This window comes from Oncorhynchus mykiss, chromosome 9, assembly GCF_057628025.1.
Source record: "Oncorhynchus mykiss isolate SJ-2025 chromosome 9, ASM5762802v1, whole genome shotgun sequence".
Taxonomy (NCBI): Eukaryota; Metazoa; Chordata; class Actinopteri; order Salmoniformes; family Salmonidae; genus Oncorhynchus; species Oncorhynchus mykiss.
Genome location: NC_143030.1, coordinates 10,395,088 through 10,419,442, shown reverse-complemented (window position 1 = coordinate 10,419,442; position 24,355 = coordinate 10,395,088). Strand labels below are relative to the sequence as shown.

General features: G+C 45.8%; 1 protein-coding gene across 1 annotated transcript in view; it reads right to left on the bottom strand.

Annotated features, from left to right (window-relative positions):
- Positions 1–2,836: 2,836 nt before the first annotated feature.
- LOC110510780 (1-phosphatidylinositol 4,5-bisphosphate phosphodiesterase beta-3) overlaps positions 2,837–24,355 on the bottom strand; it is a 157,983-nt gene continuing 136,464 nt past the window's right edge. The window contains exons 23-33 of the mRNA XM_036987197.2: positions 20,543–20,637; positions 20,110–20,245; positions 17,792–17,827; positions 17,403–17,512; positions 17,123–17,232; positions 15,918–16,077; positions 15,023–15,099; positions 5,437–5,526; positions 5,235–5,292; positions 4,561–4,647; positions 2,837–3,278 (exon numbers count right to left, since the gene is read on the bottom strand). Of these exons, the coding sequence (XP_036843092.2) occupies positions 2,973–3,278; positions 4,561–4,647; positions 5,235–5,292; positions 5,437–5,526; positions 15,023–15,099; positions 15,918–16,077; positions 17,123–17,232; positions 17,403–17,512; positions 17,792–17,827; positions 20,110–20,245; positions 20,543–20,637 (1,265 nt within the window). The 3' untranslated portion in view covers positions 2,837–2,972. The remainder of the gene's footprint in view (positions 3,279–4,560; positions 4,648–5,234; positions 5,293–5,436; positions 5,527–15,022; positions 15,100–15,917; positions 16,078–17,122; positions 17,233–17,402; positions 17,513–17,791; positions 17,828–20,109; positions 20,246–20,542; positions 20,638–24,355) is intronic.

The window sequence follows — 24,355 nt, the reverse complement described above, 5'->3', positions numbered from 1 at the left end:
GGAGAGACCTGGAACCGAGAGAAAAAGAGAGAGGAGGGAGAGACCTGGAACCGAGAGAAAAAGAGAGAGGAGGGAGAGACCTGGAACCGAGAGAAAAAGAGAGAGGAAGGAGAGACCTGGAACCAAGAGAAAAAGAGAGAGAGACCTGGAACCGAGAGAAAAAGGAGGGAGAGACCTGGAACTAAGAGAAAAAGAGAGGAGGGAGAGACCTGGAACCAAGAGAAAAAGAGAGAGGAGGGAGAGACCTGGAACCAAGAGAAAAAGAGAGAGGAGGGAGAGACCTGGAACCGAGAGAAAAAGAGAGAGGAGGGAGAGAGACTGGGGAGGGGGGAGGGATTAGAGGAAAGGACAGACAGAGGGAAAGAGAAGAGGGGAAAACACTCTCTGCCTCTCTCTCGTTGGCTGTGAGCTTCACTGTAGCAGAGATAGTAGAGATGAGAACAGCTTAGAGTCCAAAAAGCAGCCGTCAACCCTGGGGATTAACACACACACACACACACACACACACACACGATTTAAAAAATAAATAATAATAATATAGAATCTGTATATGGTCTCCTAATCCATCTCTCTAATGGCAACTGAACAGGAGGGGGGAGGAGGATTATTTTTAGGTACTTATTGACTTAATCAGCATCCCAAGTAGAACCCTACATAGTGCACTACTTTTATCCAGGGCACATAGGGATCTGGTCAAATGTAGTGCACTATATAGGGAATAGGCTGCCATTTGAGACGTAACCTTAACCAATACTACAGGGAACTAGACTGGCCCTAAACCAACAGAGAGAGAGAGACAGAGAGAGAGAGAGAGAGAGACAGAGAGAGAGACAGAGAGAGCGAGAGAGACAAGGAGAGAGAGAGACAGAGGAAGAGAGAGAGACAGAGAGAGAGAGAGAGACAGAGAGAGAGAGAGAGACAGAGAGAGAGAGAGAGACAGAGAGAGAGAGAGAGAGACACAGAGAGAGAGAGAGAGACAGAGAGAGAGAGAGAGAGACAGAGAGAGAGAGAGAGAGAGAGAGAGGGCGAGAAATAGAGAGAGAGAGGGCGAGAGAGAGAGAGAGAGAGGGACACAGAGAGAAAGACACACAGAGAGAGAGACACAGAGAGAGAGAGAGACACACAGAGAGAGAGAGAGACACAGAGAGAGAGAGAGAGACACACAGAGAGAGAGAGAGACACACACAGAGAGAGACACACACACAGAGAGAGAGACAGACAGAGAGACAGACAGACAGAGAGAGAGAGAGACACAGAGAGAGAGAGAGAGAGAGAGACACACAGAGTGAGACAGAGAGAGAGAGAGTCTGAGAATGTACTGTACTTGTCTGTGGTTCCTAGAAAGCCACGGCCGGAGCAGTGCAGTGCATCACACAGAGTTGATTATAGTCCACATGTGGGCTGACCCTGCCCCCACACCAACGCAAGATTGGACGACTACAGGGGTCAGAGGTCAATAACTCATCCTGACCAATGACAGCTTGCTCTGTCTGTGACGTCATTTCCACATCATCCCTCTTTCATTAACGCTCTCTGTTCGTCCATCCATCCATCCCCCAGCTGCAGATTAGGGGATTAGCATTTTAGCTATTATATCATGTAGCATTAGCATCATGCTACACTAGCTCGGAGCTTGCGCAGCCCACAAGTTTCTTCTGTAAACGTGTAAACGTTAGCTGTAGCCTTTGCCTAGCCAATAGCAGAGAATCTCAGTGATAGAGGGGTAAACCACTCACTACCGCCGATACAACACCCCCATCTGGTGGTCCAATCTGTGTACTGCACCTTAACACAGACAGCCAAGAGTGTGTCGCAAATGTTTTTGGTGCAGAGATAAACTTTTTGGCTTTTCCTGACCCTCCAATCTCGAAAGTCAAAACATTGCCAACCATTCAGATAGTCCAAACCGAAACTACTCCCAAGTCGAACCATCAGCTTTAAGTTTGGGACAGATAGTTACAGTTTTAGTTTTGGGACAGATAGTGGTTAAGAGGAGCTACAGTTTTAGTTTTGGGACAGATAGTTACAGTTTTAGTTTTGGGACAGATAGTGGTTAAGAGGAGCTACAGTTTTAGTTTTGGGACAGATAGTGGTTAAGAGGAGCTACAGTTTTAGTTTAGGGACAGATAGTGGTTAAGAGGAGCTACAGTTTTAGTTTTGGGACAGATAGTGGTTAAGACGAGCTACAGTTTTAGTTTTGGGACAGATAGTGGTTAAGAGGAGCTACAGTTTTAGTTTTGGGACAGATAGTTACAGTTTTAGTTTTGGGACAGATAGTGGTTAAGAGGAGCTACAGTTTTAGTTTTGGGACAGATAGTTACAGTTTTAGTTTTGGGACAGATAGTGGTTAAGAGGAGCTACAGTTTTAGTTTTGGGACAGATAGTGGTTAAGAGGAGCTACAGTTTTAGTTTTGGGACAGATAGTTACAGTTTTAGTTTTGGGACAGATAGTGGTTAAGAGGAGCTACAGTTTTAGTTTTGGGACAGATAGTTACAGTTTTAGTTTTGGGACAGATAGTGGTTAAGAGGAGCTACAGTTTTAGTTTTGGGACAGATAGTGGTTAAGAGGAGCTACAGTTTTAGTTTTGGGACAGATAGTTACAGTTTTAGTTTTGGGACAGATAGTGGTTAAGAGGAGCTACAGTTTTAGTTTTGGGACAGATAGTTACAGTTTTAGTTTTGGGACAGATAGTGGTTAAGAGACTAAATCTCTGGCAGACATTGATGAGAAAAACATACATATGCAAAGAAATCTGAGGAATTAACAGAAAATATATTTGATCTTGGTTACTTTGTCTCTACCTCTAAAACCCTGGATAGAAGAATTGAACAAATCAACATCTTAAGATATTTAATCGAATAAAAAATAAAATTACAATTAAAAACAAATAAAAAAATGAAAACAACAAAAATACGTTTTTTCCACCAATTAAAGCCCAAGAACCATTATGATAAAATGGATATAATTAAATTCACACCATGGTCAACTCTACTTCTGATTGGACAGGAGTAGAGGAAGAGGATGAATCCTCCACTGAGGCGATGCCATTGTCTAGGCTCCTATTCCAGGCGCTGCTATTGGGCGTTAAGGGTAAAGTGGGCGTGGAGCAGTTGGAGGGCGTGCCTGAGCTGGAGCTGGGGCTGCTATGATTGGATAAGGAAAAGAGGGCGTCGCTGCAGAGGCCTTTGGACTCCAGGACCGTCTGTAGATATTGGCAGATCTCCTCAGGTAGACGTTGGAGCTCCGTCACAAAGTCCTGCTCCAACCGGGCCTTCAGCTGGAAATGATTACATAAAGCCATACTTCAACATGAAATGATCCCGTTACTCAGAAACAATCTTTAAGTATGTTGTTCATTCGTTGAATGTTAACAAAATGCCTCGAAAATGGTGCATGTCGGCAGTCAAGGTTTCAGTACAAAAACTGTTACGATGATGACTTCTGTCTCGTATGCTGAAGTTTAAAAGGTTGTGTGTGTCACCTGTGTGTGTGTCTCTCACCTGTGTGTGTGTGTGTGTGTGTCTCTCTCACCTGAGTGTGTGTGTGTGTCTCTCTCTCACCTGAGTGTATGTATGTGTGTGTGTGTCTCACCTGTGTGTGTGTGTGTGTGTGTCTCTCTCACCTGTGTGTGTGTGTGTATGTGTGTGTGTGTCTCACCTGTGTGTGTGTCTCTCTCACCTGAGTGTGTGTGTGTGTCTCTCTCACCTGAGTGTATGTATGTGTGTGTGTGTGTGTGTCTCACCTGTGTGTGTGTGTGTGTGTGTCTCTCTCTCCCCTGTGTGTGTGTGTGTGTGTGTCTCTCACCTGTGTGTGTGTCTCTCACCTGTGTGTGTGTGTGTCTCTCACCTGTGTGTGTGTGTGTCTCTCACCTGTGTGTGTGTGTCTCTCACCTGTGTGTGTGTGTGTGTGTGTGTGTGTGTGTGTGTGTGTGTGTGTGTGGTGTGTCACGTGTGTGTGTGTGTGTGTCTCTCTCACCTGAGTGTATGTATGTGTGTGTGTGTGTCTCTCTCACCTGTGTGTGTGTGTGTGTGTCTCTCTCACCTGTGTGTGTGTGTGTGTGTGTGTCTCTCTCACCTGTGTGTGTGTGTGTGTGTGTGTGTGTGTGTGTGTGTGTGTGGTGTGTCACGTGTGTGTGTGTGTCTCTCTCACCTGAGTGTATGTATGTGTGTGTGTGTGTGTGTCTCTCTCACCTGTGTGTGTGTGTGTGTCTCTCTCACCCGTGTGTGTGTGTGTGTGTCTCTCTCACCTGTGTGTGTGTGTGTGTGTGTCTCTCTCTCACCTGTGTGTGTGTGTGTGTGTGTGTGTGTGTGTCTCTCTCACCTGTGTGTGTGTGTGTGGTGTGTCACGTGTGTGTGTGTGTGTGTCTCACCTGTGTGTGTGTGTGTGTGTGTCTCTCTCTCTCACCTGAGTGTATGTATGTGTGTGTGTCTCTCTCACCTGTGTGTGTGTGTGTGTCTCACCTGTGTGTGTGTGTGTGTGTGTCTCTCTCACCTGTGTGTGTGTGTGTGTGTGTGTGTCTCTCTCACCTGTGTGTGTGTGTGTGTGTGTGTGTCTCTCACCAGTGGTTTCTCCTCCTCTATGTGCCGTAGGACTTCTCTCTGACCAACGACCAACTTCTCCTGACGCCTTAACTGGGCCTCATCCAACTAGAGAGAGAGAGAGAGAGAGAGAGGGTGGGAGGGGGGGGGAGAGAGGGTGGGAGGGGGGGGGAGAGGGGAGGGGGAGGGTAGGGGAGAGGAGAGGAGGGAGGAGAGGGGTAGGGAGAGGGGGGAGGGGGGGAGGGAGAGGGAAAGAGTAGGGGAGAGAGAAAGGGAGTGAGGGGGGATAGAAAGAGTAGGGGAGAGAGAAAGAGTAGGGGAGAGAGAAAGGGAGTGAGGGGGGAGAGAAAGAGTAGGGGAGAGAGAAAGGGAGTGAGGGGGGAGAGAAAGAGTAGGGGAGAGAGAAAGAGGGGATAACAAGATAGGGAGTGAGGGGGAGAGAGTGTGAGGGGGGGAGAAAGAGGGGATAACGAGAAAGGGAGAGAGAGAGTGGGGGGGGGTAAAGGGGGAGAGAGAGCATGAGGGGAGGAGTGAGAGAGTGGGGGGGAGGTAAAGGGGGAGAGAGAGAGTGAGGGATGGATATTGACATCACAAAGGGAGACGGCTGACAGAGTAGAAAGGAGAGGTACTACTCAGTGCGATGAGTGTGTGTGTGTGTGTGTGTGTGTGTGTGTGTGTGGCCTGCACACACTTACCCGGCGGATTAAAGTGACAGAGTCTGAGATATGCTTCCTGTTGATCTCATTCTGTTCCCTACAAAGAGAGAGAGAGAGACAGAAAAGTTGGAGACCGTAATTACCTTGAAAATGACACACACACACACACACACACACACACACACACACACACACACACACACACACACACACACACACACACACACACACACACACGTACGACTCGGCCTTGTCTCGGTCTCTGCTCTTGGCCTCGGTGATGCTGTTCTGTCTCTTCCTGTCTAGAATCTTCTGAAGCTCCTTCTTCTCTCTGTAAACAATAACAACAAACACAAATATTACCAGATCAAAAACAACAATGGTGCAACCAGATCAACAACAACGGTACACCCAGATCATCAACAACAACAACAACGGTACAACCAGATCAACAACAACGGTATAACCAGATCAACAACAACGGTACACCCAGATCATCAACAACAACAACGGTACACCCAGATCAACAACAACAACGGTATAACCAGATCAACAACAACAACAACAACGGTATAACCAGATCAACAACAACAACAACAACGGTATAACCAGATCAACAACAACAACAACAACGGTATAACCAGATCAACAACAACAACAACAACGGTATAACCAGATCAACAACAACAACAACAACGGTATAACCAGATCAACAACAACAACAACAACGGTATAACCAGATCAACAACAACAACGGTATAACCAGATCAACAACAACAACAACAACGGTATAACCAGATCAACAACAACAACAACAACGGTATAACCAGATCAACAACAACGGTACACCCAGATCATCAACAACAACAACGGTACACCCAGATCAACAACAACAACGGTATAACCAGATCAACAACAACAACAACAACGGTATAACCAGATCAACAACAACGGTACACCCAGATCATCAACAACAACAACGGTACACCCAGATCAACAACAACAACGGTATAACCAGATCAACAACAACGGTATAACCTGATCAACAACAACAACAACGGTACACCCAGATCATCAACAACAACAACGGTACACCCAGATCAACAACAACAACGGTATAACCAGATCAACAACAACGGTACACCCAGATCATCAACAAAAACAACGGTACACCCAGATCATCAACAACAACGGTATAACCAGATCAACAACAACAACAACAACGGTATAACCAGATCATCAACAACAACAACAACGGTATAACCAGATCAACAACAACGGTACACCCAGATCATCAACAACAACAACGGTACAACCAGATCAACAACAACAACAACAACGGTACACCCAGATCATCAACAACAACAACAACGGTATAACCAGATCAACAACAACGGTACACCCAGATCATCAACAACAACAACAATATAACCAGATCATCAACAACAACAACAACGGTATAACCAGATCAACAACAACAACAACGGTATAACCAGATCATCAACAACAACAACAACGGTATAACCAGATCATCAACAACAACAACAACAACGGTATAACCAGATCAACAACAACAACAACGGTATAACCAGATCATCAACAACAACAACAACAATGGTATAACCAGATCATCAACAACAACGGTACAACCAGATCAACAACAACGGTACACCCAGATCATCAACAACAACAACAACAACGGTACACCCAGATCATCAACAACAACAACAACAACGGTATAACCAGATCATCAACAACAACAACAACGGTATAACCAGATCATCAACAACAACGGTATAACCAGATCATCAACAACAACAACAACAACAACGGTATAACCAGATCATCAACAACAACAGTATAACCAGATCATCAACAACAACAACAACAACGGTATAACCAGATCATCAACAACAACAACAACGGTACACCCAGATCATCAACAACAACAACAACAACGGTATAACCAGATCATCAACAACAACAACAACAACGGTATAACCAGATCATCAACAACAACGGTATAACCAGATCATCAACAACAACAACAACAACAACGGTATAACCAGATCATCAACAACAACAGTATAACCAGATCATCAACAACAACAGTATAACCAGATCATCAACAACAACAACAACAACGGTATAACCAGATCATCAACAACAACAGTATAACCAGATCATCAACAACAACAGTATAACCAGATCATCAACAACAACAACAACAACGGTATAACCAGATCAACAACAACAACAACAACGGTACACCCAGATCATCAACAACAACAACAACAACGGTATAACCAGATCATCAACAACAACAACAACAACAACAACAACGGTATAACCAGATCATCAACAACAACAGTATAACCAGATCATCAACAACAACAGTATAACCAGATCATCAACAACAACAACAACAACGGTATAACCAGATCATCAACAACAACAACAACGGTATAACCAGATCATCAACAACAACAACAACAACAACGGTATAACCAGATCATCAACAACAACAACAACAACGGTATAACCAGATCATCAACAACAACAACAACGGTATAACCAGATCATCAACAACAATAACAACACCGGTATAACCAGATCATCAACAACAACAACAACGGTATAACCAGATCAACAACAACGGTATAACCAGATCAACAACAACGGTATAACCAGATCAACAACAACGGTACACCCAGATCAACAACAACGGTATAACCAGATCAACAACAACGGTATAACCAGATCAACAACAACGGTACACCCAGATCAACAACAACAACGGTATAACCAGATCATCAACAACAACAACAACGGTATAACCAGATCATCAACAACAATGGTATAACCAGATCATCAACAACAATGGTATAACCAGATCATCAACAACAACAACAACAACAACGGTATAACCAGATCATCAACAACAACGGTATAACCAGATCATCAACAACAACGGTATAACCAGATCATCAACAACAACAACAATGGTATAACCAGATCATCAACAACAACAACGGTACAACCAGATCATCAACAACAACAGTATAACCAGATCATCAACAACAACAACAACGGTATAACCAGATCATCAACAACAACGGTATAACCAGATCATCAACAACAACAACAACGGTATAACCAGATCATCAACAACAACGGTATAACCAGATCATCAACAACAACAACAACAACAACGGTATAACCAGATCATCAACAACAACGGTATAACCAGATCATCAACAACAACAACGGTATAACCAGATCATCAACAACAACAACAACGGTATAACCAGATCAACAACAACGGTATAACCAGATCAACAACAACGGTATAACCAGATCAACAACAACGGTACACCCAGATCAACAACAACGGTATAACCAGATCAACAACAACGGTATAACCAGATCAACAACAACGGTACACCCAGATCAACAACAACAACGGTATAACCAGATCATCAACAACAACAACGGTATAACCAGATCATCAACAACAATGGTATAACCAGATCATCAACAACAATGGTATAACCAGATCATCAACAACAACAACAACAACAACGGTATAACCAGATCATCAACAACAACGGTATAACCAGATCATCAACAACAACGGTATAACCAGATCATCAACAACAACAACAATGGTATAACCAGATCATCAACAACAACAACGGTACAACCAGATCATCAACAACAACAGTATAACCAGATCATCAACAACAACAACAACGGTATAACCAGATCATCAACAACAACGGTATAACCAGATCATCAACAACAACAACAACAACAACAACAACGGTATAACCAGATCATCAACAACAACGGTATAACCAGATCATCAACAACAACAACAACGGTATAACCAGATCATCAACAACAACGGTATAACCAGATCATCAACAACAACAACAACAACAACAACAACGGTATAACCAGATCATCAACAACAACAGTATAACCAGATCATCAACAACAACAACAACGGTATAACCAGATCATCAACAACAACAACAACGGTATAACCAGATCAACAACAACAACGGTACAACCAGATCAACAACAACGACAACGGTATAACCAGATCAACAACAACAACAACAACGGTATAACCAGATCAACAACAACAACAACGGTACAACCAGATCAACAACAACGGTACAACCAGAACAACAACAACAGTATAACCAAATCAACAACAGCGGTACAACCAGATCAACAACAACAACGGTATAACCAGATCAACAACAACAACGATATAACCAGATCAACAACAACAACGGTATAACCAGAACAACAACAACAACAACGGTATAACCAGATCAACAACAACAACAACAACAACGGTATAACCAGAACAACAACAACAACAACGGTATAACCAGATCAACAACAACAACAACAACAACGGTATAACCAGAACAACAACAACAACAACGGTATAACCAGATCAACAACAACAAAAACAACGGTATAACCAGAACAACAACAACAACAGTATAACCAGATCAACAACAACAACTACACAACCAGATCAACAACAACAACAACAACAACAACAACGGTATAACCAAATCAACAACATTTCAAAAAGGACAGCAGGACACCTTTAATCCTTAAAAGTAGAAGACAGCTTGCGATTGCATCAGACCAGGAAGTGATCCCATCAGAATAACTGACTAGGTACATTGTGAGTAATACAGTTGTTATGATAGCTGATATGTGGTCAGAGTTCTGGTACAAATGTCATCATCTAGGTGGTGGACGAGGCCAGTTTCCTCCTTACTATGCAAGTGCTTTGAGGGATGGAAAAGCTCTCCGATGAATCCAATCAATTATTATTAGAAATGATCAGAAAACAGCATGTTAGAAATCAAATCAAATCTTATTGGTCACATGGTTAGCAGATGTTATTGGTTACATGGTTAGCAGATGTTATTGGTCACATGTTTAGCAGATGTTATTGGTCACATGGTTAGCAGATGTTATTGGTTACATGGTTAGCAGATGTTATTGGTCACATGATTAGCAGATGTCAAATCAAATCAAATCAAATCAAATTTTATTTGTCACATACACATGGTTAGCAGATGTTAATGCGAGTGTAGCGAAATGCTTGTGCTTCTAGTTCCGACAATGCAGTAATAACAAGTAATCTAACTAACAATTCCAAAACTACTGTCTTGTACACAGTGTAAGGGGATAAAGAATATGTACATAAGGATATATGAATGAGTGATGGTACAGAGCAGCATAGGCAAGATACAGTAGATGGTATCGGGTACAGTATGTACAATGAGATGAGTATGTAAACAAAGTGGCATAGTATAGTATAAAGTGGCTAGTGATACATGTATTACATAAGGATACCGTCGATGATATAGAGTACAGTATATACGTATGCGTATGAGATGAATAATGTAGGGTAAGTAACATTTATATAAGGTAGCATTGTTTAAAGTGGCTAGTGATATATTTACATCATTTCCCATCAATTCCCATTATTAAAGTGGCTGGGGTTGAGTCAGTGTCAGTGTGTTGGCAGCAGCCACTCAGTGTTAGTGGTGGCTGTTTAACAGTCTGATGGCCTTGAGATAGAAGCTGTTTTTCAGTCTCTCGGTCCCAGCTTTGATGCACCTGTACTGACCTCGCCTTCTGGATGATAGCGGGGTGAACAGGCAGTGGCTCGGGTGGTTGATGTCCTTGATGATCTTTATGGCCTTCCTGTGACATCGGGTGGTGTAGGTGTCCTGGAGGGCAGGTAGTTTGCCCCCGGTGATGCGTTGTGCAGACCTCACTACCCTCTGGAGAGCCTTACGGTTGAGGGCGGTGCAGTTGCCATACCAGGCGGTGATACAGCCCGCCAGGATGCTCTCGATTGTGCATCTGTAGAAGTTTGTGAGTGCTTTTGGTGACAAGCCGAATTTCTTCAGCCTCCTGAGGTTGAAGAGGCGCTGCTGCGCCTTCTTCACGATGCTGTCTGTGTGAGTGGACCAATTCAGTTTGTCTGTGATGTGTATGCCGAGGAACTTAAAACTTGCTACCCTCTCCACTACTGTTCCATCGATGTGGATAGGGGGGTGTTCCCTCTGCTGTTTCCTGAAGTCCACAATCATCTCCTTAGTTTTGTTGACGTTGAGTGTGAGGTTGTTTTCCTGACACCACACTCCGAGGGCCCTCACCTCCTCCCTGTAGGCCGTCTCATCGTTGTTGGTAATCAAGCCTACCACTGTTGTGTCGTCCGCAAACTTGATGATTGAGTTGGAGGCGTGCGTGGCCACGCAGTCGTGGGTGAACAGGGAGTACAGGAGAGGGCTCAGAACGCAACCTTGTGGGGCCCCAGTGTTGAGGATCAGCGGGGAGGAGATGTTGTTGCCTACCCTCACCACCTGGGGGCGGCCCGTCAGGAAGTCCAGTACCCAGTTGCACAGGGCGGGGTCGAGACCCAGGGTCTCGAGCTTGATGACGAGCTTGGAGGGTACTATGGTGTTGAATGCCGAGCTGTAGTCGATGAACAGCATTCTCACATAGGTATTCCTCTTGTCCAGATGGGTTAGGGCAGTGTGCAGTGTGGTTGAGATTGCATCGTCTGTGGACCTATTTGGGCGGTAAGCAAATTGGAGTGGGTCTAGGGTGTCAGGTAGGGTGGAGGTGATATGGTCCTTGACTAGTCTCTCAAAGCACTTCATGATGACGGATGTGAGTGCTACGGGGCGGTAGTCATTTAGCTCAGTTACCTTAGCTTTCTTGGGAACAGGAACAATGGTGGCCCTCTTGAAGCATGTGGGAACAGCAGACTGGTATAGGGATTGATTGAATATGTCCGTAAACACACCGGCCAGCTGGTCTGCGCATGCTCTGAGGGCGCGGCTGGGGATGCCATCTGGGCCTGCAGCCTTGCGAGGGTTAACACGTTTAAATGTCTTACTCACCTCGGCTGCAGTGAAGGAGAGACCGCATGTTTTCGTTGCAGGCCGTGTCAGTGGCACTGTATTGTCCTCAAAGCGGGCAAAAAAGTTATTTAGTCTGCCTGGGAGCAAGACATCCTGGTCCGTGACTGGGCTGGGTTTCTTCCTGTAGTCCGTGATTGACTGTAGACCCTGCCACATGCCTCTTGTGTCTGAGCCGTTGAATTGAGATTCTACTTTGTCTCTGTACTGGCGCTTAGCTTGTTTGATAGCCTTGCGGAGGGAATAGCTGCACTGTTTGTATTCGGTCATGTTACCAGACACCTTGCCCTGATTAAAAGCAGTGGTTCGCGCTTTCAGTTTCACACGAATGCTGCCATCAATCCACGGTTTCTGGTTAGGGAATGTTTTAATCGTTGCTATGGGAACGACATCTTCAACGCACGTTCTAATGAACTCGCACACCGAATCAGCGTATTCGTCAATGTTGTTATCTGACGCAATACGAAACATCTCCCAGTCCACGTGATGGAAGCAGTCTTGGAGTGTGGAGTCAGCTTGGTCGGACCAGCGTTGGACAGACCTCAGCGTGGGAGCCTCTTGTTTTAGTTTCTGTCTGTAGGCAGGGATCAACAAAATGGAGTCGTGGTCAGCTTTTCCGAAAGGGGGGCGGGGCAGGGCCTTATATGCGTCGCGGAAGTTAGAGTAACAATGGTCCAAGGTCTTTCCTCCCCTGGTTGCGCAATCGATATGCTGATAAAATTTGGGGAGTCTTGTTTTCAGATTAGCCTTGTTAAAATCCCCAGCTACAATGAATGCAGCCTCCGGATAAATTGTTTCCAGTTTGCAGAGAGTTAAATAAAGTTCGTTCAGAGCCATCGATGTGTCTGCTTGGGGGGGGATATATACGGCTGTGATTATAATCGAAGAGAATTCTCTTGGTAGATAATGCGGTCTACATTTGATTGTGAGGAATTCTAAATCAGGTGAACAGAAGGATTTGAGTTCCTGTATGTTTCTTTCATCGCACCATGTCACGTTAGTCATAAGGCATACGCCCCCGCCCCTCTTTTTACCAGAAAGATGTTTTTTCCTGTCTGCGCGATGCGTGGAGAAACCTGTTGGCTGCACCGCTTCGGATTGCGTCTCTCCAGTAAGCCACGTTTCCGTGAAGCAAAGAACGTTACAGTCTCTGATGTCCCTCTGGAATGCTACCCTTGCTCGGATTTCATCAACCTTGTTGTCAAGAGACTGGACATTGGCAAGAAGAATGCTAGGGAGTGGTGCGCGCTGTGCCCGTCTCCGGAGTCTGACCAGAAGACCGCCTCGTTTCCCTCTCTTTCGGAGTCGTTTTTTTGGGTCGCTGCATAGGATCCACTCCGTTGTCCTGTTTGTAAGGCAGAACACAGGATCCGCGTCGCGAAAAACATATTCTTGGTCGTACTGATGGTGAGTTGATGCTGATCTTATATTCAGTAGTTCTTCTCGACTGTATGTAATGAAACCTAAGATGACCTGGGGTACTAATGTAAGAAATAACACGTAAAAAAACAAAAAACTGCATAGTTTCCTAGGAACGCGAAGCGAGGCGGCCATCTCTGTCGGCGCCGGAAGTAACGAGGTCACAGATGTTATTGGTCACATGGTTAGCAGATGTTATTGGTCACATGGTTAGCAGATGTTATTGGTCACATGGTTAGCAGATGTTATTGGTCACATGGTTAGCAGATGTTATTGGTCACATGGTTAGCAGATGTTATTGGTCACATGGTTAGCAGATGTTATTGGTCACATACACATGGTTAGCAGATGTTATTGCAGGTGTAGTGAAATGTTTGTATTTCTAGCTCCAACAGTGCGGTAATATCTAACAAATCACAACAATACACACACATCTAAAGTCAAAAGAATGGAATTAAGAAATATATAAATATTAGGATGAGAATTCTCTCACAGAATAACTTCAGGTCATGAAAGGTGTCCTACAGAATAACTTCAGGTCATGAAAGGTGTCCTACAGAATAACTTCAGGTCATGAAAGGTGTCCTATAGAATAACTTCAGGTCATGAAAGGTGTCCTATAGAATAACTTCAGGTCATGAAAGGTGTCCTATAGAATAACTTCAGGTCATGAAAGGTGTCCTACAGAATAACTTCAGGTCATGAAAGGTGTCCTACAGAATAACTTCAGGTCATGAAAGGTGTCCTACAGAATAACGTCAGGTCATGAAAGGTGTCCTACAGAATAACGTCAGGTCCTGAAAGGTGTCCTACAGAATAACTTCAGGTCATGAAAGGTGTCCTTCAGAATAACTTCAGGTCATGAAAGGTGTCCTATAGAATAACTTCAGGTCCTGAAAGGTGTCCTACAGAATAACTTCAGGTCATGAAAGGTGTCCTACAGAATAACGTCAGGTCATGAAAGGTGTCCTATAGAATAACTTCAGGTCATGAAAGGTGTCCTACAGAATAACTTCAGGTCCTGAAAGGTGTCCTACAGAATAACGTCAGGTCCTGAAAGGTGTCCTACAGAATAACTTCAGGTCATGAAAGGTGTCCTACAGAATAACTTCAGGTCATGAAAGGTGTCCTACAGAATAACTTCAGGTCATGAAAGGTGTCCTACAGAATAACTTCAGGTCATGAAAGGTGTCCTGAAAGGTGTCCTACAGAATAACTTCAGGTCATGAAAGGTGTCCTACAAAATAACTTCAGGTCATGAAAGGTGTCCTACAGAATAACGTCAGGTCATGAAAGGTGTCCTACAGAATAACTTCAGGTCATGAAAGGTGTCCTACAGAATAACGTCAGGTCATGAAAGGTGTCCTACAGAATAACTTCAGGTCATGAAAGGTGTGCTCTAACAGTGGGTTTAAATTGGTAGAACCATCTTACCTAGCACAGATGTCCTTGAGGTTTTTCAGTTGAGCCGGCTGGCATTCCTGGGCCGTCTCCTCTAGTTTCCGAGACAGCTGGAGCACATAGATGGAGGGCTGAGAGAGTGTGACCACTCGTAGGTGTGCGTGTGTGTACCTCTTGTAGGTGTGTGTGTGTGTACCTCTTGTAGGTGTGTGTGTGTGTGTACCTCTTGTAGGTGTGTGTGTGTGTGTGTACCTCTTGTAGGTGTGTGTGTGTGTACCTCTTGTAGGTGTGTGTGTGTGTGTGTGTGTACCTCTTGTAGGTGTGTGTGTGTGTGTACCTCTTGTAGGTGTGTGTGTGTGTGTACCTCTTGTAGGTGTGTGTGTGTGTACCTCTTGTAGGTGTGTGTGTGTACCTCTTGTAGGTGTGTGTGTGTGTGTACCTCTTGTAGGTGTGTGTGTGTGTGTGTACCTCTTGTAGGTGTGTGTGTGTGTGTGTACCTCTTGTAGGTGTGTGTGTGTGTGTGTACCTCTTGTAGGTGTGTGTGTGTGTGTGTGTACCTCTTGTAGGTGTGTGTGTGTGTGTGTGTGTACCTCTTGTAGGTGTGTGTGTGTGTGTACCTCTTGTAGGTGTGTGTGTGTGTGTACCTCTTGTAGGTGTGTGTGTGTGTGTACCTCTTGTAGGTGTGTGTGTGTGTACCTCTTGTAGGTGTGTGTGTGTGTACCTCTTGTAGGTGTGTGTGTGTGTACCTCTTGTAGGTGTGTGTGTGTGTACCTCTTGTAGGTGTGTGTACCTCTTGTAGGTGTGTGCGTGTGTGTACCTCTTGTAGGTGTGTGTGTACCTCTTGTAGGTGTGTGTGTGTACCTCTTGTAGGTGTGTGTGTGTACCTCTTGTAGGTGTGTGTAACTCTTGTAGGTGTGTGTGTGTGTACCTCTTGTAGGTGTGTGTGTCTCTTCTTTCTCTCCAGTGAGTGTTGTTCTTGTCGTAGTTTGAGAAGCTCCTCCATCTGCCACTCCCTGAGCTGCACTGTCTGTTTCTGTAGCTCCGCCTCCAACGCTGTCAGCTGCCTCTGCACCGGCTCTGCTGACTCCCTGACACACACACACACACACACACACACTGTATTCTCCACCATGTCTCTGTCTTTTATCACTAGGAACCAACTCCCAGGTCTCTAGATACTTGCTGTAGTTCTGAATAGACAGGGCTGTACTCACTAGGAACCAACTCCCAGGTCTCTAGATACTTGCTGTACTTCTGAATAGACAGGGCTGTACTCACTAGGAACCAACTCCCAGGTCTCTAGATACTTGCTGTAGTTCTGAATAGACAGGGCTGTACTCACTAGGAACCAACTCCCAGGTCTCTAGATACTTGCTGTACTTCTGAATAGACAGGGCTGTACTCACTAGGAACCAACTCCCAGGTCTCTAGATACTTGCTGTAGTTCTGAATAGACAGGGCTGTACTCACTAGGAACCAACTCCCAGGTCTCTAGATACTTGCTGTAGTTCTGAATAGACAGGGCTGTACTCACTAGGAACCAACTCCCAGGTCTCTAGATACTTGCTGTAGTTCTGAATAGACAGGGCTGTACTCACTAGGAACCAACTCCCAGGTCTCTAGATACCAGCTGTAGTTCTGAATAGACAGGGCTGTACTCACTAGGAACCAACTCCCAGGTCTCTAGATACCTGCTGTAGTTCTGAATAGACAGGGCTGTACTCACTAGGAACCAAACGGAACTAAACGGTCGGGGACCGACCTAAAATTTGTCCAATTGAAACTCTCTGCAAAATGTTTTCTATTTGGAATAAACGTTTTTGTTTGTTTGTTTTTACAAAACGATTTGCTACAATGTCTAGCCAATGAATACAGCCCTGAGTTAATGGATAGTTTGGAATGTCTCCCCCTCCTCTTCATCACCCATCCTGCCCCTCTTCATCCCTCCATCCTGCCCCTCTTCATCCCTCCATCCTGCCCCTCTTCATCCCCCATCCTGCCCCTCTTCATCCCCCATCCTGCCCCTCTTCATCCCCCATCCTGCCCCTCTTCATCCCCCATCCTGCCCCTCTTCATCCCCCATCCTGCCCCTCTTCATCCCCCATCCTGCCCCTCTTCATCCCTCCATCTTACTTCTTCTTCATGCTGGATTTCAGGTGTTTCTCCATCTGACTGCGTTGTTTCTGTGTGTCAGAGTGGAGCTGGCTAAAGCGACTCTTCTGTTCCTTACTCAGGGACCATACCTGTTAACACACACACACACACACACACACACACACACACGTGTAAATGTTCGATAATCACAAGCCGTATTTCTTACCGATTAGTAAATATATTATTGTTGTTCGTTGGTAAGATCTCTGCCAGTTACTATTTCCAATGAGAGACAGAGGTGAGAGTGACTCAGTCTAACCTTCTTCAGGTGTTTCTTACGGAGCTCTTGGAGTTCTTTACACTGTTTGTTAAACAGCTTCAGATATGACCTCTGCTGTTTCAGCTCTTCAATAGACTGAGCCTGGAGATCTGAGAGAGGGGGAGAGACATAGGGGAAGAGGGAGAGAAATGGGGGAAGGGGGAGAGAAAGGGGGGAAGGGGGAGAGAAAGGGGGGAAGGGGGAGAGAAAGGGGGGAAGGGGGAGAGAAAGGGGGAAGGGGGAGAGAGAGAGGGGATGGGGGAGAGAGAGAGGAAGAGAGAAAGAGAAACAGTGGAATTATCTGATCGATTTGGCCTCCCACCACATGATGGCGATAGTGAGTTCTGTGATGTAATGTAACGTAGATGAGTGGAACGGGGTGAACTTACTTGTCAGGACTATGGCAATAAGATCCTCTTTCTGGCCTGAAACATGGAGACAGGGATATGACATGACTGGTATGTTCATCACACAGCACGGTAACTGGTATGTATATCACACAGCACGGTAACTGGTATGTATGTCACACAGCACGGTAACTGGTATGTATATCACACAGAACGGTAACTGGTATGTATATCACACAGCACGGTAACTGGTATGTATATCACACAGAACGGTAACTAGTATGTAAATCACACAGCACGGTAACTGGTATGTATATCACACAGCACGGTAACATGACTGGTATGTATATCACACAGCACAGTAACTAGTATGTATATCACACAGCACGGTAACTGGTATGTATATCACACAGCACGGTAACATGACTGGTATGTATATCACACAGCACGGTAACTAGTATGTATATCACACAGCACGGTAACTGGTATGTATATCACACAGCACGGTAACTGGTATGTATATCACACAGCACGGTAATTGGTATGTATATCACACAGCACGGTAACTAGTATGTATTTCACACAGCACGGTAATTGGTATGTATATCACACAGCACGGTAACTGGTATGTTCATCACACAGCACGGTAACATGACTGGTATGTATGTCACACAGCACGGTAACTGGTATGTATATCACACAGCACGGTAACTAGTATGTATATCACACAGCACAGTAACTGGTATGTATATCACACAGCACGGTAACATGACTGGTATGTTCATCACACAGCACGGTAACATGACTGGTATGTATGTCACACAGCACGGTAACTGGTATGTATATCACACAGCACGGTAACTAGTATGTATATCACACAGCACAGTAACTGGTATGTATATCACACAGCACGGTAACTGGTATGTATATCACACAGCACGGTAACTAGTATGTATATCACACAGCACGGTAACATGACTGGTATGTATATCACACAGCACGGTAACTAGTATGTATATCACACAGCACGGTAACTGGTATGTATACCACACAGCACGGTAACTAGTATGTATATCACACAGCACGGTAACTAGTATGTATATCACACAGCACGGTAACTAGTATGTATATCACACAGCACGGTAACTAGTATGTATATCACAGCACGGTAACTAGTATGTATATCACACAGCACGGTAACTAGTATGTATATCACACAGCACGGTAACTGGTATGTATATCACACAGCACGGTAACTAGTATGCATATCACAGGACGGTAACTAGTATGTATATCACACAGCACGGTAACTAGTATGTATATCACACAGCACGGTAACTAGTATGTATATCACAGCACGGTAACTAGTATGTATATCACACAGCACGGTAACTAGTATGTATATCACACAGCACGGTAACTGGTATGTATATCACACAGCACGGTAACTAGTATGTATATCACACAGCACGGTAACTAGTATGTATATCACACAGCACGGTAACTAGTATGTATATCACACAGCACGGTAACTAGTATGTATATCACAGGACGGTAACTAGTACGTATATCACACAGCACGGTAACTAGTATGTATATCACACAGCACGGTAACTAGTATGTATATCACACAGCACGGTAACTGGTATGTATATCACACAGCACGGTAACTAGTATGTATATCACACAACACGGTAACTAGTATGTATATCACACAGCACGGTAACTAGTATGTATATCACACAGCACGGTAACTAGTATGTATATCACAGGACGGTAACTAGTATGTATATCACACAGCACGGTAACTAGTATGTATATCACACAGCACGGTAACTAGTATGTATATCACACAGCACGGTAACTAGTATGTATATCACACAGCACGGTAACTAGTATGTATATCACACAGCACGGTAACTAGTATGTATATCACAGCACGGTAACTAGTATGTATATCACACAGCACGGTAACTAGTATGTATATCACACAGCACGGTAACTAGTATGTATATCACAGCACGGTAACTAGTATGTATATCACAGGACGGTAACTAGTATGTATATCACACAGCACGGTAACTAGTATGTATATCACACAGCACGGTAAGGGGAAATAATTGTGAGGGGAAATAATGTCTGAAGAGACAGCATTGAATTGAAGTGGCTGGTGGGCGGAGACCTAAGTGGACGGAGACCTAGGTGGGCGGAGACCTAGGTGGGCGGAGACCTAGCAAAACGTGCTCATCGTAATTGCTGGAATGGAATCAATGGAACGGTATCCGTCTGATGGGGTTGATACCTATCCATCCTCGTAACGCCTCCTCCCACCAGCCTCCTCTGTAACAACGTAGCCCTACCTGGACCAGGTGAGCTGGTGAGGTCAACGATGTCATCGACGGGGGCGGGGACGGGATGGAGGGGGGAGGGGATCTTCACAAGAGGGGCGTCACCTTCCAAATTCGGCCCTCCCTCCTTTGGCTGCTCAAAAACACTCTACACACACACACACACACACACGGTTAACCAGGACAACATAACCTAAGCATTATAATGGATGGTGGTCTAGCCTTATTCCTAGACCGCTTACTTGATAAGGAAACCAAACATTTTTGGAAATCTGGGTGACCTCTTTAACTTGTAACTTAGGTAGTGGGGGCTGGTGTTCATAGTTCATAGTAATGGTTGTGAATGGACAGATTTCATCAGTCTCCTCCTCTTACTGCTGGCCTTCACGAAAGCAGCTAGCTGTCTCTCTCTGCCTGTCAGTGTGTGATGCGTCTGTGTCCTCACCTCACTGTTGTCCTCCATCAGAGACGCCAGCTGTCTGTCTCTCTGGACCAGGAGACTGTAATGTTTCATGGGGTTGGTCAATGCTTCTGCATACTCTGTAACACACGTTTCATGAGGTTGGTCAATGCTTCTGCATACTCTGTAACACACGTTTCATGAGGTTGGTCAATGCTTCTGCATACTCTGTAACACACAAGGAGCAATGTGCCTGGTACACACACACACACATTTGTAGTTGCATTTAAGTGCAGGAAATGATGTCATCAAAGTAATTTCCTTAGTAGGTGACGTCAGAGTTCAGCTAACGTGAACGAGTTCTCCCAGTAAAAATGTAGCATTTTCCATAACTGGGGCGTATTCATTACATTTTCCAACGGAAACCGCTAACGGATCACCGTGTCATTACCAAACGGAATGACAACGGAGAGGGACCAACCTGAACTTTTCCAATAGAAACTCTCTCCGTCCCAAAACGTTTTGTAACAGAAAATATTTTTTTGCAACCAAATCGTCGTAATGAATACATCCTTGGTGTTAATCCCAGGGGATTATGGGTAGTGTGGTCCCGGGGGATTATGGGTAGTGTGGTCCCAGGAGGTTATGGGTAGTGTGGTCCCAGGGAATTATGGGTAGTGTGGTCCCAGGGGATTATGGGTTGTGTGGTCCCGGAGGATTATGGGTAGTGTGATCCCAGAGGATTATGGGTAGTGTGGTCCCGGGAGGTTATGTGTAGTGTGGTCCCGGGAGGTTATAGATAGTGTAGTCCCGGGAGGTTATGGGTAGTGTGGTCCCGGGAGGTTATGTGTAGTGTGGTCTCGGGAGGTTATAGATAGTGTAGTCCCGGGAGGTTATGGGTAGTGGGGTCCCAGGAGGTTATGGGTAGTTGGGTCTCAGGAGGTTATGGATAGTGCGGTCTCAGGAGGTTATGGATAGTGCGGTCTCAGGAGGTTATGGATAGTGCGGTCTCAGGAGGTTATGGATAGTGCGGTCTCAGGAGGTTATGGATAGTGCGGTCTCAGGAGGTTATGGATAGTGCGGTCTCAGGAGGTTATGGATAGTGCGGTCTCAGGAGGTTATGGATAGTGCGGTCTCAGGAGGTTATGGATAGTGCGGTCTCAGGAGGTTATGGATAGTGCGGTCTCAGGAGGTTATGGATAGTGCGGTCTCAGGAGGTTATGGATAGTGCGGTCTCAGGAGGTTATGGATAGTGCGGTCTCAGGAGGTTATGGGTAGTGGGGTCCCAGGAGGTTATGGATAGTGCGGTCTCAGGAGGTTATGGATAGTGCGGTCTCAGGAGGTTATGGATAGTGCGGTCTCAGGAGGTTATGGATAGTGCGGTCTCAGGAGGTTATGGATAGTGCGGTCTCAGGAGGTTATGGATAGTGCGGTCTCAGGAGGTTATGGATAGTGCGGTCTCAGGAGGTTATGGATAGTGCGGTCTCAGGAGGTTATGGATAGTGCGGTCTCAGGAGGTTATGGATAGTGCGGTCTCAGGAGGTTATGGATAGTGCGGTCTCAGGAGGTTATGGATAGTGCGGTCTCAGGAGGTTATGGATAGTGGGGTCTCAGGAGGTTATGGATAGTGGGGTCTCAGGAGGTTATGGATAGTGCGGTCTCAGGAGGTTATGGATAGTGCGGTCTCAGGAGGTTATGGATAGTGCGGTCTCAGGAGGTTATGGATAGTGCGGTCTCAGGAGGTTATGGATAGTGCGGTCTCAGGAGGTTATGGGTAGTGGGGTCTCAGGAGGTTATGGATAGTGGGGTCCCAGGAGGTTATGGATAGTGCGGTCTCAGGAGGTTATGGATAGTGCGGTCTCAGGAGGTTATGGATAGTGCGGTCTCAGGAGGTTATGGATAGTGCGGTCTCAGGAGGTTATGGGTAGTGGGGTCCCAGGAGGTTATGGATAGTGCGGTCTCAGGAGGTTATGGATAGTGCGGTCTCAGGAGGTTATGGATAGTGCGGTCTCAGGAGGTTATGGATAGTGCGGTCTCAGGAGGTTATGGATAGTGCGGTCTCAGGAGGTTATGGATAGTGCGGTCTCAGGAGGTTATGGATAGTGCGGTCTCAGGAGGTTATGGGTAGTGCGGTCTCAGGAGGTTATGGATAGTGCGGTCTCGGGAGGTTATGGATAGTGCGGTCTCGGGAGGTTATGGGTAGTGCGGTCTCAGGAGGTTATGGATAGTGCGGTCTCAGGAGGTTATGGATAGTGGGGTCTCAGGAGGTTATGGATAGTGCGGACTTAGGAGGTTATGGATAGTGCGGTCTCAGGAGGTTATGGGTAGTGGGGTCCCAGGAGGTTATGGATAGTGGGGTCCCAGGAGGTTATGGATAGTGCGGTCTCAGGAGGTTATGGATAGTGCGGTCTCAGGAGGTTATGGATAGTGGGGTCCCAGGAGGTTATGGATAGTGGGGTCTCAGGAGGTTATGGATAGTGCGGTCTCAGGAGGTTATGGATAGTGGGGTCCCAGGAGGTTATGGATAGTGGGGTCCCAGGAGGTTATGGATAGTGCGGTCTCAGGAGGTTATGGATAGTGCGGTCTCAGGAGGTTATGGATAGTGCGGTCTCAGAAGGTTATGGATAGTGCGGTCTCAGGAGGTTATGGATAGTGCGGTCTCAGGAGGTTATGGATAGTGCGGTCTCAGGAGGTTATGGATAGTGCGGTCTCAGGAGGTTATGGATAGTGCGGTCTCAGGAGGTTATGGATAGTGCGGTCTCAGGAGGTTATGGATAGTGCGGTCTCAGGAGGTTATGGATAGTGCGGTCTCGGGAGGTTATGGGTAGTGCGGTCTCAGGAGGTTATGGATAGTGCGGTCTCAGGAGGTTATGGGTAGTGGGGTCTCAGGAGGTTATGGATAGTGGGGTCCCAGGAGGTTATGGATAGTGCGGTCTCAGGAGGTTATGGATAGTGCGGTCTCAGGAGGTTATGGGTAGTGGGGTCCCAGGAGGTTATGGATAGTGGGGTCCCAGGAGGTTATGGATAGTGCGGTCTCAGGAGGTTATGGATAGTGCGGTCTCAGGAGGTTATGGATAGTGCGGTCTCAGGAGGTTATGGGTAGTGGGGTCCCAGGAGGTTATGGATAGTGCGGTCTCAGGAGGTTATGGATAGTGCGGTCTCAGGAGGTTATGGATAGTGCGGTCTCAGGAGGTTATGGATAGTGCGGTCTCAGGAGGTTATGGATAGTGCGGTCTCAGGAGGTTATGGGTAGTGCGGTCTCAGGAGGTTATGGATAGTGCGGTCTCAGGAGGTTATGGATAGTGCGGTCTCAGGAGGTTATGGATAGTGCGGTCTCAGGAGGTTATGGATAGTGCGGTCTCAGGAGGTTATGGATAGTGCGGTCTCGGGAGGTTATGGGTAGTGCGGTCTCGGGAGGTTATGGGTAGTGCGGTCTCGGGAGGTTATGGGTAGTGCGGTCTCAGGAGGTTATGGATAGTGCGGTCTCAGGAGGTTATGGATAGTGGGGTCTCAGGAGGTTATGGATAGTGCGGTCTCAGGAGGTTATGGGTAGTGGGGTCCCAGGAGGTTATGGATAGTGGGGTCCCAGGAGGTTATGGATAGTGCGGTCTCAGGAGGTTATGGATAGTGCGGTCTCAGGAGGTTATGGATAGTGCGGTCTCAGGAGGTTATGGATAGTGGGGTCCCAGGAGGTTATGGATAGTGGGGTCTCAGGAGGTTATGGATAGTGCGGTCTCAGGAGGTTATGGATAGTGGGGTCCCAGGAGGTTATGGATAGTGGGGTCCCAGGAGGTTATGGATAGTGCGGTCTCAGGAGGTTATGGATAGTGCGGTCTCAGGAGGTTATGGATAGTGCGG